Source organism: Ovis canadensis, chromosome 8, assembly GCF_042477335.2.
Source record: "Ovis canadensis isolate MfBH-ARS-UI-01 breed Bighorn chromosome 8, ARS-UI_OviCan_v2, whole genome shotgun sequence".
Taxonomy (NCBI): domain Eukaryota; kingdom Metazoa; phylum Chordata; class Mammalia; order Artiodactyla; family Bovidae; genus Ovis; species Ovis canadensis.
Genome location: NC_091252.1, coordinates 90,465,656 through 90,486,021, shown reverse-complemented (window position 1 = coordinate 90,486,021; position 20,366 = coordinate 90,465,656). Strand labels below are relative to the sequence as shown.

Genomic DNA, 20,366 nt, shown 5'->3' with positions numbered 1-20,366 from the left:
CTGCACAGCACAGGGAACTATATTCAACGTCCTGGGATTAACTATAGTGGAAAAGAATATGAAAAAGGATGTACGCACATTCATAACTGAATCACTTCGGTGTACAGTAGAAACTGCGTACATGTGCCTGCTCAGTAATGTCCGACTCTTTGCAACCCCATGGACTGTACCCAGCGAGGCTCCTCTGTCCATGGAATTTTTCAGGCAAGAATACTGGAGTGGGTTGCCATTTACTCCTCCAGAGAATCTTCCCTACCCAGGAATCGAACCAGAGTCTCCTGTGTCTCCTGTATTGGTAGGCACGTTCTTTACCATGGCACCACACAGCAGAAATTAACACATGGTAGATCAACCATACTTCAATAAATTTACAGAAGAGCAGTGGCTTAAATTGCCACAATGTCATCCAAGATATAAATAAAACAATTTTCCCTAAAGAAATGTAAAAGGAGGAGGTCTGGATCACAGAGCAATATTGACGCAAAGCACTTAAACACGGAGATCTGAAATTTAGTTTTTGACTTTATTATTTTTCATTGTCTTGCTGCTCACAGCCAGACAAACTGAACCGGTACTAAATAGGACCTTGGCCTCCCCCAAGCCCAACGGGCTCTCCAGGATGCACGCGCATCTACAGTGTGCCCCCTGAAAAGGAAAGTCGGCTGGGACCACTCCGGGTGAGCGAAAGCAGGTTTCCAGGGCGAAAGTAACAGGAGTCGGCAGACCCGGGCGGCCCCGCCCCCTCCCACGAGTTTCGCCGGGTGTCCGGCCCCGCCCCCTCTTTTATTCCGCGCTCGCCACCGGGAGCTGGAACTTTGTAACCCGAGCGCGCGGGCTCTGCGCTCCTCCCCGCCCCGGTGCGGCCCTCCCGGGAGGAGCAGGAGGTGGGACCTGCGGGCGGGAAGGCTCGGGACGCCGGCGCACGAGGATCGGGGACCCCGGAGAGCTCAGCCGCCCAGAGGAGGAGCTGGACTGGGAGCCGAGCGCGCGGCCCGAGAACCGGAGGCAGCGGTCCCGGCCCGGGGGCGCAGAGGGGCGGCGGAAAGGTCCCGCGCTCGGAACTGAGGCCCGGGGAATCTGGACTCCCTGCCCCGCGTTCCCGCAGCGCCCGTAGCCTAGGAGCGGCAGCTGTGTCTGGAGTCCCGGCGGCGGCGGCGGCCGCGGGGGACGAGGAGGAGGAGCTGCAGCTGGACGGTGGCCGCCGGAGGAGGGGCCGCGCCGCTGTCCCGTGCGCCGGGGAGCGGGCCGCGCCGCCCGGGCCGCGCCGCGCTGGGATGCCCCGCTGACGGCGGCGGCCATGCAGCCTTGACAGGGCGCTCGGGCGCGGGGACCGGCCGCGGGGCGCGCCGTCCCGGGAGGGCAGCAGGACTTCACCGCCGACTCCAGCCCCGCTGGGTGCCCGGCCCTCCACGATGGAACCGGTGACCAAGTGGAGCCCCAAGCAAGTGGTGGACTGGACTAGAGGTAAGCGAGCCTGGGGGTCCCCCGGCGTCTCCAGCCCGGGGGATCGGGCCGGCGGGGAGCTGGGATCGGGGGCGGGGGGGTGGCGCTCAGCCCCTTCTGCAGGCGAGAAGCTTTGAGAGCGCAGCGCGGTGAGCCTGCAAACTTCTCTGCGCCTGTCGTTCTGGTGCCCGCTTTCGGGGGTGCGGGTTGTGGCCAGCCGAGGGGAGCCTCATCTTTAAACCCGGGGAGTATGGGTGGCCTCTGAGGATGAGGGTTGGGGGCGCGGATGTCGGGCCGGGGCGCCCGCCCTGCCCTACCGGGGTGCGGTGCCCGGAGGCCCGGCTGCCCACCCGGGAGCGCAGAAGCACAAGGCGCCTTTGTGTGGGTGACTCCCCTCGGACCTCGTAAAAACGCCGCCTGCCCAGAGCAGTTCGCAGCGTGAAGAGGCGGTTGGACAGGTACGGGGAGACTCCGGCGGCCCGGCGAGCCTCTCTGTTTTTGTTGGAGAAGGAGCCGGGGCAGCACCGGAGCCAACACTGAGGCATTCGCGCCGGCGAGAAGCCTGGAGCCAGACTCCCCGGGACTCGGTGACTTTTGCTCCGGGAAGGCGCCAGTACCCCCCGCTGGCGCCGCAGTCTTAGGCCACATCTAAACCCTGTGAAGAAGTCTGCTTGGAACCATTATCCTGAGTTACGCCGTCTTTGGGGACGAGGACAGGCCGTGGGTTGAAGAGGCCGCGGGTGCTGGACCGAGGCTGGGGGCTTGGACTCTGAGCTGTCACTCTTGCTGTTAAGTACCTCCCACGATTTCGAAGCAAAAGTGATAGAGGTTCTTCAAGCCTCTACGAATCCTTTCAAGAGAATGGGTCCGCCAAGAACAACCCGTGTTTTCGTGGGTTCCACACCCCCGCCCAGCTCAGCATCTGTCTGTGTCAAGTTACTATTTTGTTTTCTTTCTTCTATCTGCTCTTTCAGGTGAGGAATGGTGTCCTTTCTCAATAATAATAACTAGAATTGTGTAGCGCTTTACAGTTGGCTAAGAGCTCTGTCTCTGTTATTGCCCTTGGTCATCCGTAAGCCCGAGAGGTAGGTAACGCGGGTAAGATCAGGTCATCTTTCTAACTGTCTCACCCATGGCTGCAGCATCTCCAACACTGGTCATCTCTGCATCTCATTTCTCCCGCCTGCCGAATACACACAGACCATGTGCAATGGGGTGTCCCAGACGTGTGGGAGATGTGGGGTGTCAGTGGGGGGCACCTCTGACCATTCATTCTGGGAGAAGGGACAGGATACACTCTCTCCTGAAAAGAGGTTTGTCAAGGGACCAAAGTTTTGGGGGCTCTTACTTAAAGCGAAGATGAAAACACCAAATACTTCTATGTGGAGTAATGTGTAACTAACAATGTCTGTGCTTGATATAAAACATAAAATCTGTAGAGACCCAGATGCTATTTTGAAATGGAATGTGTTCCCCTATCCAAGATACTACTAGGTCCCTTGTCTAGCAACTTGTCTGGTCTGAGTTGGTTGATCTATTTTACCAGTGCGTCCATCAGAGAAGCAACCTAGAAAACTGATGAGATCAGTTTTTGATCTGGAGAGCTCTTCTGTCTAATATGGTAGCCAGTAGTCACTCATGGGCCTTGGGCTCTTGACATATGGCTGGTCCGAATTGCCCTGTGCTCTAAGTGTGGAATACGCCCTAGGGTGAAAACAGCATATAAGCTATCTCATTACTAGTTTTTTTTAATAGTCATTACATGTTGATAGTATTTTGACATTGGGGGTAAATAAAGTTTATTACTAAAGTTAATTTCACCTGTGTATTTTTACCCTCTGAAAGGTGGCTCCTGAAAAATGTAAAGTTACACAAGCAGCTGACTTGTGCAGCTCCCGTTATATTTCTGTGGATAGTGTTGCGCCGGAGTGAAAGAAAGGGTTAAACTTACCACTCTTTGGCTTTCCTGAGCAGTTGCCAGCCTACCTGATAATGTACAACCAGAAAAGCAGTAACAGGCACACAGGGGTATTTTGGAGTGAGGTCTTCACACCCTCAAGATTTTTGCCTTTTTTTTTTTTTTTGATCCCCCTTGAGATTAGGAGAGAAGTGTAAATTTATAATCTGTTATGCTTGTTTAGCATTTAAAAGAGAGCAGATTAAACTGCTTTTGGGCTCCTCCTGCCTTGACGTTGTGACTTAGTGGAGACCGTGGAGACCGTTCTCACTGAGGGAAGGTTTCCTATTGGCCCGCAAGAGCAGTTATGGGTGGTTCAGTTTTCAGTGTCTTGATGTCTGGAGCATTGGGTGCTGATTAGGGTACATACCTGTGGCTACCACGTGGCAACTTTATACAAAATGCTTATGCCCTTTAGACCCTTAGGTGCAGCCCCATAGAGTGACCTGGATACTTTCTGTGTTAGAATTTAGAAAAGATAAAAAGAGCAAGTGTGTAGCCAACTCTTAGACAAGAGGCTACATTCTCCCAAATTGCGTGACACATTACTTGAATATTTCTCAAGAGTCATGATGTGAAAGTATTGACTTTTTAATGAACTGTTGGCTTATGCAAACTTGTTTGCTTATAGGACTATTTTTAGCTGTCTTTGTTAACCTTTCTACCCAACCCCCATTTTATAAATACATCCTACTGATAAGCAGCTCTTCGTGTAGACTTTACCACTCTTGGCATCTTATGACTGTGGTAGCAGTGATGGTGAACGCTGGGAGAAAGCCTTAGATTTAAAGCTGTCTAAATCCAACCAGAATCTATAGCTTGCTTTCATGCTGATGTTATTAGGCAGATGCATACATTAGGAAAAAGGTTGATGTCTACAGAATGAAGTAATTCATCTGGTTTTTATTATTGTTACTATTTTTATTTGTTAATCGCTAGCACTACTGGAGAAGGCAATGGCACCCCACTCCAGTGTCTTGCCTGGAAAATCCATGGACGGAGGAGCCTGGTAGGCTGCAGTCCATGGAGTCGCTAAGAGACAGACGGGACTGAGCGACTTCACTTTCACTTTTCACTTTCATGCATTGGAGAAGGAAATGGCAAGCCGCTCCAGTGTTCTTGCCTTGAGAATCCCAGGGCCGGGGGAGCCTGGTGGGCTGCCTTCTATGGGGTCGCACAGAGTCGGACACGACTGAAGTGACTTAGCAGCAGCAGCAGCAGCAGCAGTACCACCACCAGTGTTGCAATATTAGTAGTGAAGTGAAACGAAACGAAAGTGTTAGTCGCTCAGTCGTGTCTGACTCTTTGCACACCCATGGACTGTAGTCCCCCAGGCTCCTCTGTCCATGGAATTCTCCAGGCAAGAGTATTGGCGTGGGTTACCAGTCCATTGTCCAGGGGATCTTCCCAAGCCAGGGATTGAACCTGGGTCTTCCGCACTGCAGGCAGATTCTTGACCTTCTGAGCCACCAGGGGAACTGTACCATGATATTAGTAGATCCTCAGTGAGTGTTAGCGCAGGTCTAAGCATTGTACATATGTTAGCTCACTTAAATACACAAGCACCCTTTGAGGCAGGAGCTGTCATTTCCATTTTGCACTTGAGAACACCGAGGCACAGGCAAGTTAAGTACCCTGACCATTGGCACACAGCTGAGAAGTGTTTGGCCACAGACGGGTGGGCTTTGTTTCTGTCCATCTTCTCAGGAGGTTCTTCCGAGGGTCACCCGTAGAGGACTGGCAGCATCTTTACCACACTGATAAGGAGACCATCAGAAGCCCCAGCATGAGTCCTCTATCATGTGTTAATGCAGGAGCCTCATCTGCTGTGTGTGTCTTATTCTCCCTATTCTGTATGTGTCAGGAAAGTTATTTGTAAGTCATATCAATTCATTGTTTCATGGCACTATGCCTGCCAGATGATTTGGTAAAGGATTTTGCAAAGCAAATGAACTTTTATAACATGTATCAGGCAAGAAAAAGATCAGCTCTATGTAACAGAAAACCCAGTTTTTGGTGGACTAACCAAATGAGTTTTGTTTTTTCCTTGTAAAAGAAGTCTGGGGATAGGGAATTTAGGACTTCATGGGGGCTTCGTGGTGCCATCAGGATCTCAGGCTCTTCGTCATCCTGGTTCCAGTTAGCTGGTTCTTCTTCATTTAGCCTCTAGGGTTGCTGAAAAAGGAAGGTCCTTTTCTTTTGGCAGCCGTAGATCTACCATTTGGCCATGGGTCAAGAACTCTGCTTTATTCCAATTTCTTGCCAGTTCTATCTCCTGGACTCCAGCCATAGAGTTTTCTTAATCATAATAATAGAAAAACATTCATTGAAGCATTTATTATGTATCAGACAGTGGGCCACATACTTCATTTAGGCTTTTTCATTTCATCCTCAGAAAACTCAGAGAGGTGTATGAACCATTATTAACCCCTAGTAAAGACAAAGAAACTAAAGCAGAGAGAGGGAGTGTTTGGTCCCATGCTGATAGGTGATGATGCTCTAAATGCCTTTCTCTGCTCCATTATTTCATTACTTCTGCGGCTTATACCAGGTATTGGAACTTAGAGAGCAGGGGCTATGAAATCAGACTCTGAGTGTGTATCCTGGTATCTCCTCTGCCTGTATGAGCTTATGTAAGCTCTTATATTACTACTCCTTGTTTTTATTGCTTCCTCTCCTCTTTTATCCTATAGCTCCAGGTCATAAATTGTTCTCTCTGAGCGGCCTTGTCTGTCAAAAGGTTGATTCTTACCATTCAGGGACACCAGTCGGTGTCGTGGAGATTTCTCTGCCAGGCACGCAGAGGACCCGGGGTGGGACTTGTAGCTGGTTAAGAAGGTTCTTGTTTTCTGGCCCCTCCTCCTCTGGCTTTTTCTAACTTGATATTTTATTAAATTCTCTACATTTTATACTCATAACAATAGTGTTGCATCCTATCTGCAAAGTAAATTCTAGGTGTAGCTAAAGCTTAATTAAGAAGAGTAAACTAAAAATATTAGAAAAAAGCATATGAAAGACTATTAATTCATCTTAGGCAAATTTCTTTTAAAAATACTAAAATGCAGAAATAATAAAAAGTGACAAGACACACACAGATGCCCAGCAAGTATATGAAAAGATGCCCAACATCACTAATCAGGGGAAGAATCTTAGTTTGCCATGTGATAATAGGTGCTTCTCGCCAGTGTCATGCACTTTCTTTGGGTAAATAAGTTCCAATTGTATTTTCTGAACTGTTTTCTTGCAGTAACTGGACTTCCAATGACCATGGCGTTAGGACTGGCCCTTGCTTTGGACTGTGGACCCCTGTCTGGCGCCTGGTCCAAGACTCGTGGCACCCGCATCACCCGGGAGCTTGTTAGAGATGCAGAAGCTACAAGCCTGCTGACTCAGAATCTGCATTTTAACAAGAGGCCCTAGTGATCTGTGTGCTCAATGCGGCTGGAGAGCTCTGTTCTAGCAGCCGTTGCAAACGGGTTTTCTCCCTTCGCTGGTAGGTCCTGCTGGTCTGATCGGACTTGGGCTCCATCTGTTTCATTTAAGGTCCCCAGGGATGACACTTAACTTCAGGGTGCTTGACTTGGCCACTAATTAAAGCAGAAAAGCAATCTTAGGGGGTGTGTTTATGTTTATAAGCACCACCTAGCAACAGCATTAGGTGCTTCTCCGCAAACTGAATGAGACATTTCTCTTGAGCTTTCTTCCATATTTCTTGGGACGTAAAGTGTTCTCATAACAACATTTTTTTCCTAGTTTTTTTTTTTTTTTTAAAGATAAGCAGTAGGAAGGGCGTCAGGGGGTGGCCGTGGGTGTGTATGGTTGAAGTGTGCTCTTAAGATCCTCAGGTGGATTCAGGAGGATGAGATGGCCTTTTAGCCAATCACTGGCCCTACCGTCTGCTACTGCACCAGGTTCACCAAACTTAGATGATTTTGAAGGGAGACTTCTTTGTTGCTGGAAAATGACACTGAATGTCATTTCAGGGCAGGTCTCAAAATTTGGAAGCACATTGAGGCTGGGTGTCTGAGCTCTGTGACGGTGGAGATTGTTCACACCGCACCTGCACGCCTCCCCTTTGCATTCACATCATTGCGGAAAGCTGCGGGCACTTCTCTGTTCTGTCTCACTGCTTCTGTGTCATCACCATCTTGCTGTTTGTCCGTTCCTAACTTGGTGTGTTCCAGCTCCGGGACATCCCGTGTTCTCACCCCTTTTTCCTCTTTGCTCTCGTTTCGTGAGGTTTCTGGGGTTTTCACCCGTGGTTTAGCCATTAGCTGGGCTTTCAACCAGGTTTTATTTACCCGAGCTCGTCCATATTTGTGCTCATCTGACATTTTCACAAGCCCCAGGGGGGCACAGTGAAGGTATCCCTCTACCATAGATGAGGAGAGAGGCTTCAGACGTGGCATGAGTTGTCCCAGGTCAGAAGGCCAGACCCCACAGACTTCTGGTTCTCTTGTTTTGGGCAGCCCCTGTGCCTCCTCTGGCCAAGATGGTGCTTTCCGTTCTCTCTCCATCAACAAGTGATGGGAGGGGCGACTTCAAAGAACTTTGGACTTTTGTATTTCCTGAGGATCCCTTCAGGGTTTCTACTCTTGGGATACATTCCTTTTCTCTCTCTTTCCTTCTTTCTTTTTTTATTTCACAGTTGAGCAGAACTCTACGGATTTTGGACCTGACCTTTTAGCATTTGAGACTCTTCTTGCCAGTTACTTATTTTTATTGTAGTTTGTTGACTGTGTTGTATTGTTTCCGAACGCAGCTCTGTAATAGAATGAATCATTTCACTTTTTGATTCTCTTAATCTATTGTTTATTTTATTTTGAGTGTCATATGATAGTTTTGTTTTTGTCTGCTACAGTTAACATTTCTATTTGATGGAACCACATCCATCCATCCGTACATACATTTAACTTTCTTCAACAGCACCTGTGATTTTTATGGCTTCATTTCCTGCTTGCCTTTGATTCGTCACAGCTTTTTCATTGTAACTGCTATGGGAGAGATTAGGCCTGGTGAATAATATGCATGGTTTGAAATAAAATAGAGCTGGATTCAGATTCTGTATTTGACAGTAACTGATTTGAAAACTTGGGTAAGTATCTTGTCTTCCCTAAACTTGCCTGAGTTTTCTTATCTGTGACATGGGACTGCTAATTAACTCAGTGTTTTTGTTAGAATTAAAAGAGGTAACATAAAGAAAGCATTTTGCATAATGTATGGCATATATGTGTTCACAAACTCGTTATTGATTAATTCATAATAACTCCAAGTTAATATGTACTATAATTGAGTTATTATCGCTTAAATATTTTATTCTGTTGTGACTGATCGTCATCTTTCATGCTTACTAATAATTTATGACAGTTCCATCCTCCTCTGTGTTGATAGGTAGGTGGTAAGTTAACTTCACTCTCTGCCTTCTCCTCATTATTTCCTTGGGCACTTTTCTCTCACTTCCTTTGGGCACCTTGTGTGTCCTGTAGGGGGCTTCCCAGGTGGCTTAGTGGTAAAGAATCTACGTGCCAATGCAGGGGCACAGGAGGCGCGGGTTCGATCCCTGGGTTGGGAAGATCCCTTGGAGGAGGAAGTGGCGGCCCACTCCAGGATTCTTGTCTGGAAAATCCTGTGGACAGATGAGCCTGGTGAGCTGCAATCCAAGGGGATGCAAAGAGTTGGTCGCGACTGAAAATTGAGCACATGTCCTGTGGGAAGGTGATACCATGGAAAGGTTTAGTCGTGGCTGCCTTGGAGAGAGCTCAGGAAGAACACTTTCCTTTATGTCAAATTCCATGCTGAGTAAAAAGAGAATTTTTTTCATTCAGCAGCTGATTGCTGAGGACCTACTAAGTTCCAGGCATTGTGGAACTTAGCACCTCCAGGTCCAGGCGCTGGAGATCCATCTGTGTTTTAGGTGCAGGGGTCCAGCTGGGTGCCTGCTTTAATGGGGCAGAAGTAGGGATGACAAGCAAGTAACAAAACCACCACCCAAACAAGCAGATGTTGCTGCTGCTGCTGCTGAGTTGCTTCAGTCGTGCCCAACTCTGTGTGACCCCATGGAGAGCAGCCCACCAGGCTCCTCCATCCAGGGGATTTTCCAGGCAAGAGTACTGGAGTGGGGTGCCATTGCCTTCTCCTTCCAAAGCAGATGAACAAGAAAATATCCAGTCATGATCAGAGAGGTGAAGGAGCATGACTGATTGGTGGGCTTCTTTGGATGGTGTCTCCCTCTGAGAAGATGATACTTGGGTATGAAAGGCAAGAAGGAACCAGTCACTGGAAAATGAGGGGGAGCACCATTGTAGGCCAAGGGACAGTCAGTGCAAAGGCCCTGAGGTGCAAATGAACTTGGAGCCTTTGAAGAATGGAAGCACGGTAGAGTCATGAAGAGCAAAGACAGTGGGGCTGTGCTGGATGGGGTTGGGGTGAGAGAGAGACACAATTGTCAGGTCATGGAGGGTCTTACAGGTCTTAGGCATTTGCAATATTTTCTAGTTACTATGGAGGGCAGGGGAGTGACATGATCTGATCTGGATTCTCGAGGCAGAAGTGAGTTTAGGGAGCCCTGCTGGAAGGCACTGCGATATTCTGGAGATAATATTATTACTATATTGGGTGAAGGTATTGCTGACTCCAGCATCTGAGAAGCCAAGGTCTAGGTACTGTTGGTTCACTGGTAACATCACATCAGATAATATAAAAATTATCTTTGAAGTTGGGATGTAGATTCTTTTTTTTTTTTTTCCTTTCTCTGCCAGGGTTAGGAGCTCCCCTCTGCTCCCCGCATCCTGATTACTCTCTTGTCATTTAAAAGGGAGGTGCAGCCCTCCTCTCTGCGTTCACATGCTTCGTTCACGTCATTGTTTTCTTCTGGCACATTTTGCTGGGAGCTACAGTTTCTGAGGCTGTTTATCCATCTATGAATAGGGTTTTTGTGAAAGTGGACTTAGCCTAGTTTGTTTTCTTTGACATCAAATGACTGAACAGTTTTTAACCTGGGATCAGGAGGGCAGAGGCAGTTGTGTTTACTAGAGCAAAACAGTTCCTTAGGATTCAGTAGGTTGTAAAAATCAGGAAGCTTTTTGTATGAAAACTTGAAAATAGTTGAGTCAAAGGAGCTGGTCAATAGATCTAATGGAAAATATTTTGCTCCACTAAAAGACGATCATAATTTTACTTTAGAAAGTTGAGTCACCATAGTTTTGATTGAGCAGTGGGTATTTTGAGAAATTTTCAACAGGTGAGAGTTGGACACTGGAGAAGGAAATGGCAATCCACTCCAGTACTATTGCCTACAAAATCCCATGGACAGAGGAGCCTGGTAGGCTACAGTTCATGGGGTCGCAAAGAGTCGGACACGATTGAGCCTTCTATGGGGTATGGGTTGAAGACATTTTTTTTTTTTCAAACCACAGTGCATCACTTATCAACAGGGAAGGAGTGAGTGGGAGAGAACTAAAGGTCAGTAGGTTTATACTGAGGCTTCCCTAGTAGCTCAGCTGGTAAAGAATCCGCCTGCAATGCAGGAGACCCCAGTTTGATCCCTGGGTCAGGAAGATTTCCGGGACAAGGGATAGGCTAACCACTCCAGTATTCTTGGGCTTCCCTGGTGGCTTAGATGGTAAAGAATCCACCTGTAATGCAGGAGACGCAGGTTTGATCCCTGGGTTGGGAAGATCCTCTGGAGAAGGGCACAGCAACCCACTCCAGTATTCTTGCCTGGAGAATCCCATGGGCAGAGGAGCCTGGAGGGCTACAGTCCATGCGGGTTGCACAGAATTGGACACGACTGAGCAACTAAGCACAGCACAACATAAGTTTATTTTGGGGCTTCCCAGTTGGCACTAACGGTAAAGAATCCACCTGCCAGTGCAGGAGACATAAGAGACGTGGGTTCGCTCTCTGTGTTGGGGAGATCCCCTGGAGAAGGGAATGGCAACCCACTCCAGTATTCTTGCCTGGAGAATCCCATGGACAGAAGAGCCTGGCGGGCTGTGGTCCATAGTGTTGCAATGAGTTGGGCCCGACTGAAGCGACTTAGCACAGCAGCACAGGTTGACGTTCGAATAACCTAGAAGCTTTGCCTCGCACACCTGATGTCAGCCCCACACCTTTAAGGAGGGTATCTCTCAGGCTTTTAGAGGAAACCCCCTCTGTGTCATCAGTCAGAAAAGGTGGCGAGCATGACCGTATGAATCATGCCTTCCTGAGGAAGACCTTTTAGTGAAAGGAAATATTCTATTTCCTATTTTCAGAGATTTGCAGCAGACGGGAAATTCAGAAGTTTGGGGTTTAGGAGTGGATGTGTGTGTACGTGAGTGAGTGTGTGTTTATGTGTTTCTAACTTTAACCTATGTTAATTGAACAGACTTTTGTGTTCTCAGAGTAGTTTTATATTACCATGTCTTGGAGAGAATCAAGTCAAAAGTCTGCCTGGAATATGACCTTTGAAACAGGAAAACTAGCTCACTGTGTAGAGTGGGACCAGACTTCACGAAGCATCATTGATACCGTCAGCACCATCCTAGCATGGATTTCAACTGGAGTCTTAAACTCACTGTAAGCAGATGACACAGCTGTGAGTAGAGTTTATGAAAATGACTGTCTACACCAGAAGCTAAAATTGTTGATAATAAGAATTAAATAAAAAACACAAATACTCCTTGCTAGTTAGACATGAAGTGTTGATGGTATGAAGTGATTTGGTTACAAGCATGCTAGGCATTTTCATACTGTTGCTCAGTCTACCGCACAATTGCACTCATCTCACATGCTAGTAAAATAATGTTCAAAATTCTCCAAGCCAGACTTCAACAGTATGTGAACTGTGAACTTCCACATGTTCAAGCTGGGTTTAGAAAAGGCAGAGGAACCAGAGATCAAATTGCCAACATCTGCTGGATCATGGAAAAAGCAAGAGAGTTCCAGAAAAACATCTATTTCTGCTTTCTTGACTATGCCAAAGCCTTTGATGGTGTGGATCACAACAAACAGTGGAAAATTCTGAAAGAGATGGGAATACCAGACCACCTGACCTGGCTCTTGAGAAATCTGTATGCAGGTCAGGAAGCAACCTGGACATGTAACAACAGACTGGTTCTAGATAGGGAAAGGAGTACATCAAGGCTGTATACTGTCACCCTGCTTATTTAACTTCTATGCAGAGTACATCATGAGAAACGCTGGGCTGGAAGAAGCACAAGCTGGAATCAAGATTGCCGGGAGAAATATCAATAACCTCAGATATGCAGATGACACCACCCTTATGGCAGAGAGTGAAGAAGAACTAAAGAGCCTCTTGATGAAAGTGAAAGTGGAGAGTGAAAAAGTTGGCTTAAAACTCAACGTTCAGAAAATGAAGATCATGGCATCTGGTCCCATCATTTCATGGCAAATAGAGGAGGAAACAGTGGAAACAGTGAGAGACTTTATTTTTTTGGGCTCCAAAATCACTGCAGATGGTGACTGCAGCCATGAAATTAAAAGATGCTTACTCCTTGGAAGGAAAGTTATGACCAACCTAGACAGCATATTAAAAAGCAGAGACATTACTTTGCCAACAAAGATCGTCTAGTCAAAGCTATGACTTTTCCAGTAGTCATGTTTGGATGTGACAGTTGGACTATAAAGAAAGCTGAGCACCGAAGAATTGATGCTTTTGAACTGTGGTGTTGGAGAAGACTCTTGAGAGTCCTGTGGACTGCAAGGAGATCTAACCAGTCTATCCTAAAGGAAATCAGTCCTGAATATCCATTGGAAGGACTGATGTTGAAGCTGCAACTCCAATACTTTGGCCACCTGATGCGAAGAACTGACTCATTGGAAAAGACCCTGAGGCTGGGAAAGATTGAAGGCTGGAGGAGAGGGGGATGACAGAGGATGAGATGGTTAGATGGCATCACCGACTCAATGGACATGAGTTTGAGTAAACTCCGGGAGATGGTGGTGGACAAGGAGGCCTGGAGTGTTGTGGTCCATGGGGTCACAAAGAGTCAGACTTGACTGAATGACTGAACTGAACCCCTCAGCCAGGTTTAAGAATCTCATCTAAAGCTGATATGCAAAGAAAGACTCTTTTTGGAGGTGGAGAAACACTTATTCTTACTTGTGCTTACTCACTCAGTCTTGTTCGACTCTTTGGGACCCCATGGACTGTTGCCCACCAGGCTTCTCTGTCTATGGGATTTCCCAGGCAAGAATACTGGAATGGGTTTCCATTTACTATTCCAGGGCATTTTCCCAACCCAGGGATCGAGCCTGGGTCTCCTGCTTGGCCGGCAGAGTCTTTACCATTGGGCCACTTAGTTGGGATACTTAATGAGCACCTGTAAATCTGTGACAATTGTCCCTGGTTCCTGACATTTGCAAGAAGTAAGCATAATGTGGCTCAATGTCTTGTCACCACTGCTCCTGAACTTCCTTTTTTTTTTTTTCTTTTTTAGTGTTTCCAAACTGCAATCTACTTTTTGTTTTAAACAAGTGTATATAAATATAAATATAAATATAAATAAAAGCTGGATCCTGTTTTAATTTAATTAAGTGTAAGTTTTAAAAAAAATTTAGTGAAGTATAGTTGATTTGCAAATTTCTACTGTACAGCAGAGTGATTCAGGTATATGTATATATACATATTTTTCATATTCTTTTCCATTCAGGTTTATCACAGGATATTGAGTATAATTTCCAGTGCTATATAGTAGGGCCTGGTTGCTTATCCATTCGCCTTCCCTTTTCAACATCAGAGCTTAGACATGTACATTCTCAGGCCCTATGTGAGACTCACAGATTCAGAGACTCTGGGTGTGGAATGTGGGAAGCTCTGTTTTAACCAATCTGTCAGGGATTCTGGTGCTGGCTAAAATTTGAGAACCACCGATGTGTACCACTTGTGTGGAACCATAAATGATGTTTGTCAGACCATCCTCCGTAATTCTTGTCTCCAGTTGGTTTTCAGCTAGCACATAACAGTTGATTAGGAAAGAGAACTATTCTAGTAGGGACCGTTGTTACGTATTTTGGTAGGTGCATCAATGCAATGAGGTCTGTAAGCATCCTTTCCACAGAGTGGGCAGGGAATGGTTAAAGCCTTTGACCTCTGGGCTCCTAACCAGTTGCACCACCCCAGGCCCAGGGGATCCTTTGGTTGCATACCTCACCCAGGTGAGTGTTCAGCCTCAGGTAAACACAGAATGAGTGGAATGTTTTACAGTCAGGCAGCACCTGTTTAGGTTTTTGTGTGAGATTTCCAGGCCTGGTACTCAGGCAGGAGCAGAATGTGACACCTCCTCCCCCATTGCACTTTGTGGGAGAGAGGATAGGTTTTCTGTTTCATTGAGCACTCTGGCTTTGAACAAGCCATGTAGTTGTAAAGGGCAGGGAGGGAAAGCAAAAGCAGAAACCACTGGCAAACATGCTGCAGTCCAAGGTGAAAAGCTTTTTTGTTTCAGTCCATGGACTGGAGTCAGTGCAGGTGGAGTTTAAGAGCCGCCTCCTGCAGTTGACAAAGGCCAAGAGAATCCAGAAGTGAAAAGCTGCTACAGAGGTGAACCCTGAGGACCAGGGGTGGTGCTGAGATTTGCAACAAGAGCTGCAGACTTAGATGCTGATAGGGGCCTGGAGGCAATGTCAGAGGTTGAAATGTGGGGGCAAGTGAGCAACAGGGAGTGGTGGAGACTGTGGCAAACCCCAAGATACTTGTGCTACACAGTCTCTGCTGACCACGAACCCAGTTCCCAGAATCTTCTGAGTTTTTGTTGTTCTTTTTGTTTTCGAATGAAGCTGGCTGTCTGGCTTTATTTGTGTCGTTTTCTAGTTTTTAGGAATCTGTCAACAGTTTTCTTTTTTTTTTTTTGGTATGGGCTATGGGCTAGTGTGTTGATTCTCCTGCAGATAGCTGTGTGTGCATACTCAGTCACTCAGTTGTGTCTGACTCTTTGTGATCCCATGGACTATAGCCCTCCAGGCTCCTCTGTCTATGGAACTTTCCACACAAGAATACCGAAGTGGGTTGCCTTTTCCTACTCCAGAAGATCTTTCCTACCCAGGGATTGAACCCACATCTCCTGCATTGGCAGGTAGATTCTCTACCACTGAGCCATCTGGGAAGCCTGTGGACAGTTGTGGTCAGATGTTAATTGTCTTAGAAGAAGACATATAAGATGTGGATACACTTAGCTATATAGCAGTCCATTAACTATTTAGCAAATCTGTTATCTTTAATTTCATTTTGCTACTTAACAAGTTCTCTTATTCCTAGTATTGTAATATGTAATTCCCTACAAGTATTATTAAGCCAGAAATACCGATGCCTTGATGAACTCAGCAGACCACTGAGTAGTTACTCTTCAGTGTGAAAACAGGAATTTGGCTTCTCTTGATTGAGTTTACTTTGCCACTGGGTTTGTGGTATTGGTGCCCGATAGGAAGTGTTTCTGTTTGTACAGTAAGATTTTATGTATCAAATAAAACAAATGCCCTGAAATAAGGCATTTGCTCCTAACTTCTCTGCTGGCTTTTGTGGTCGTGTTTGAAAAGGCACCAGTCTACTCAAGGTCTTCCTGTCTTCCTGGTGTGCTGAGTTGGGAGACAAACAGGAAAAGCAGTAGTGTCAGTGGTCACACTGGGGTAGTACTCACCCCAAAATGCAATCCACAAAACTTCATGACAAAGATTTCAGGGTATTTCAGCGTTCCAGCTTGCTTTGTAAAGAAACAGTTCATTTGTAAAGGAACAGTGTATGTATGTGTGTATAAACACGCACATTAATGTGAGTATACAGGCTGTATTTATATAAATACATACACATATGCATTATGGATCATCTTTTGTTAAACTTTCATTACGTGTTTATTTCTACTATTTATTCGTTTTGAAAATTTAAAATGAAAAAAATGTATAGATTTCCTTTTTGGTACTGGTTCCTCTGCTTCATGCAAGGAACAGAAAGACCAGTTATAAACGACAGTTTGAGAGCCACTGGCCTTTAGGAAGTTTGTTCTTAGTTCAGTGGATAATGGAGAAGTAATACAGGGGTTTGAAAGGAGGCATATTGCTGGCAGAATTGTGGGATGTTGGGGGGTGGGGGTGGGCTTTGGACGGAGGAGTGGTTGGAGTCTGAGACCAGCTCCAGGAGGCATTTGATCTGGCCTCTTGGGGAGAGTTGAAGAGGCCTGTGTAAGAGCAGGGGTCTTGAGGGGGGTGGGAGGAAGGGCTGCTGAGAGAGGCATGGCCCACGGGCGGTCCTGAAGCCTTGGCAGGGTTGCTCTTGGGGGTAGAGAGGAGGGGACCATTTGTGTCTCCCTGCCTTAGCATCGCAGTGCCACCCTGGAGTCTGTGGAATTCTGGGAAGAGCTGCTTTGCGGGTTTGGGAGTGAGCGTACCTTACAGGGACCACCCTCAGAAGACGTTCTGGTTTGTAGAGGAGACATCTTTTGCACGGGACCAGCATCTTGCATGATTCAAACACTCCGGAAAACAGAGTGCCCTCTCTCACGGCGGCACTCTGATCATCTCATGTTTTAATGAGGTGTAAATATCATGCAGATTGGCACACGGAATGTGTTAAAATAGGAGAGTGTTAGTGGAAATTTAGGTCCTCCACCTTGAGTGTGAAATGATGCAATACACATGAATTTGACACCCTGAATTATTTCGGTACAGCGCAGTCTAAGACATGGCACACGAAGTGAAGTAGAGAAGATTAGAGCCCTACAGGACAGCATGTCATGGAGATACACAGGCAGTGCTCAGTGCAAAAAATGCATCTTAGAGTAATCCCTTCAGTCTTGTTCAACGCCTAGTGAGATCAGCGTTTCTGGCTGCCATTCCTGTGTGGGTTGAGGAGCCGGTTCCCTGAGATTAGTGGCCCCTTTGCATTACAGCGGCTGGAAGAGCACCAAGGGTGTGTAGGTCTTGACCAGGGCCTGGCACTCAAGGGGATGACATGTCTGTCCTCCACAGGCGTGACATGACCTGTTTTCTTATTCATCATTGGCTTTACCAGACCTTAGAAGTAGATATGATCTTTTCTGTGAGTTTCAGGTAAAGCTAATAGATTCTTTACTTAACAGGAACCACTGTAATACGATGGGGCTTCCCTGGTGGCTCAGACGGTAAAGAATCTGCATGCAATGTGGGAGACCCAGGTTCGATACCTGTGTTGGGAAGATCTCCCAGAGAAGGGAATGGCAACCCACTCCAGTATTCTTGCCTGGAGAATCCTTCTGGACAGAGAAGCCTAGCGGGTTAGAGTCCGTGGGATCACAAAGAGTGGAACATGACTGAGTGACTAGCATCACCATAAAGTGATAGGCGATCTTTCTTACAACATCTTTCTTGTCTGGTATTCTGCACGCCTGGCATTTCTTTTAAAATCTACTCATTTCTCAGCTGTGACTTTTAAATGCTTACTGCCCTACCTGGTATTCTGAAATGATGCCACATGTCTTTCACATTAAGTATAGCTCTGGAAATGAAGTTTTGGATGAAGTAGGGTCACTAGGCCATGTTAAGAGAAATATAACCCTAACTTTTTTGCATTTAACTTTTCCATCTGTTAACTCGAGTGCCCTGTTAGCCAGCACTTGCACCAGGCCTGGTGAGGGTAGTTAGTCACCAGGCAGTCAATCAGCAGATATGTATCGAGTGCCTACTCTGTACAGGCGCTATTCTGAGAGCTGAGGGTACAGCAGTGAAAAGAAGAGAGTGTATTTCCTGTCTTCCCGGAGCGGATGTTCTAATGGGGCAGACAGACAGTAAGTAAAACTTGTAGCACCTGGATGTGGTACATGCTGCTGGCCAGGCCCATAGGTGGATGCAGCGTTTGCTGGGATGACCAGGGGAAAGCTTTTGGTGGGCACCTCGGCTAAATAGGTGAAAGAATGTTCTTGGCAGAGGGAAGATGCTCTGAGACAGGCCAGGTCCCGGCATGTGGAGGGAGCAGGGAGGCCAGGGTGTCTCGAGCAGAGGGAGCCAGGAGGAAAGCAGCAAGAGATGAGGTCAGAGGAGAGGGGGCCCCACATCGTGCAGAGCCTTAGGGATCATTGTGTATGCTTTGGCTTTAATTTGGCGTTTGAGGAGCCTTTGGAGGGTTTGGAGCCAAAGAGTGATATCAGACATACGTTTTAAGGTTACAGTGGTTGCTGTGTTGAGTCGACAGCAGTGAGCAAGCGGCGGGGATCAGGGAGCTAGCTGAAACACTGGGGTGGGCTTCCCTGGTGGATCAGTGATAAAGAATCCACCTGCCATTACAGGAGACACGGGTTCCATCCCTGGTCTGGGAAGATCCCACATGCCGTGGAGAAACTAAGCCTGGGCACCACAACTATTGAGCCTCTGTTCTAGAGCCCGGGAGCCACAACTCCTGAAGGCCGTGCACCCTGGAGCCCGTGCTTTGCAACAAGAGATGCCACTGCAATGAGGGGCCCTCTCACTGCAACCAGAGAGTAGCCCCTGCTCTCTGCAACTAGAGAAAGGCCTGTGCAGCAACAAAGACCTAGCATGGCCCCCAAATAGTAATACTGAAAAGAGACACTGGGGCTGTAATCATCTGAGAGATGATGCTGGGAGCCGGTGGGAGCTGTGGCCCCTCTGCAGGAGGTGGCCATGTCCTGGGTGTTCTGAAAGGCCATTGGGTTTACCAAGAAATCGAGCGGTGGTATGAGAGAATACCCATGATGCTTTTGGTCTGGGGAGTTGGAAGGACAGAGTTGCTGTCCATGGAGAGGTGGGAGAGTGTGGGAGGAGGTGGTTAAGGGAGTATCTGGATTTGAAGTATCCAGTGCTTACTGGTTTGCTGAATGAAGCCAGTGGTTGGATGAGTGTGTGCATTAGTGGGGGAGCTTGGGACTAGAAAGACATTTGGTGGCCGCTGGGGTATATGTCGGATGTCGGAGAAGGAAATGACAACCCACTCCAGTGTTCTTGCCTGGAGAATCCCAGGGACAGAGGAGCCTGGTGGGCTGCCGTCTATGGGGTCGCACAGTGTCGGACACGACTGAAGTGACTTAGCAGCAGCAGCAGGGGTATATGATGTGGTGTTAAAATCTCTGAGGCTGGATGTTATCACCCAGTGAGTGGACAGAGGGAGACAAGAGAAGAGAAGAAATCTGGGGTATCCCCACCTTTACAAGTCTGGAGGAGTTGAGCAACCAGCAAGTCGCTGCTGGTAAATAGAAGGACATTTGTGTGTGTGTGTGGAGGGACGATGTACAGGAAAGAATGATCAGCTGGGCCCAGTACTGCTGGTGGGCCAATAAGGGGAGACTGAAAATTGACCAGAGTATTTAGTGTGTGGAAGATATTGGTGAACTTGACAGTTTTGGTGGGTTGATGGATGCGAAAGTCTGAATAAACTCAAGAGCAAACGGGAGAAGAGACACTGATGTCCCGAGAGACCACGCAGTGTTAAAGCGACTTCCCGAATGAACGCAGCACTGTTTTAGTCTCAGTATGACTTAAAGGCTGAATGCATTTTAATTGTTTAAAATCTGTAACAATCTTTTGGAATAGACGACTGCTTGGTAACTAGATATGTGATGAATTAAGACATGTTTCGCCCTCCCTGAACTGGGTAACAGAACACCGTAGATTATGGAGTCTCTTAACTTTTAATACTAACAAAGCTATTCATTCACTGAATGACTGTGGACCAGTGGCTTCTATAGAGAAGAGTTATTCCACAGAAACTCTCTCTCTGCTTCATGCGTGCATGTTCAGTTGTGTCCGACTTTTTTGTGGCCCCATGGACTGTAGCCTGCCAGGCTTCTCTGTCTATGGAATTTTCCAGACAAGAAGACTGGAGTGGGTAGCCATTTCCTCCTCCAGGGGATCTCCTCCCTGGGGATGGAACCTGTGTCTCTTGCATCACCTGCACTAGGAGGTGCATTCTTTACCACTGTACCTCCTGGGAATCCCTCTCTGCTCCATGTTTTTCCATATATATATATATATATATATGGGTTTTGTG

General features: G+C 47.1%; 1 protein-coding gene across 5 annotated transcripts in view; it reads left to right on the top strand.

The window, feature by feature from the left end:
• The first annotated feature begins 773 nt into the window (after positions 1-773).
• CNKSR3 (CNKSR family member 3) overlaps positions 774-20,366 on the top strand; it is a 105,922-nt gene continuing 86,329 nt past the window's right edge. For 3 of the 5 annotated variants that reach the window (XM_069598750.1, XM_069598746.1, XM_069598747.1), the window contains exon 1: positions 774-1,464. In XM_069598750.1, the coding sequence (XP_069454851.1) occupies positions 1,413-1,464 (52 nt within the window). In that variant the 5' untranslated portion in view covers positions 774-1,412. Of the gene's footprint in view, positions 1,465-2,417; positions 2,529-20,366 lie in introns of those variants that run through there. The other 2 variants (XM_069598749.1, XM_069598748.1) reach the window with 1 other exon arrangement.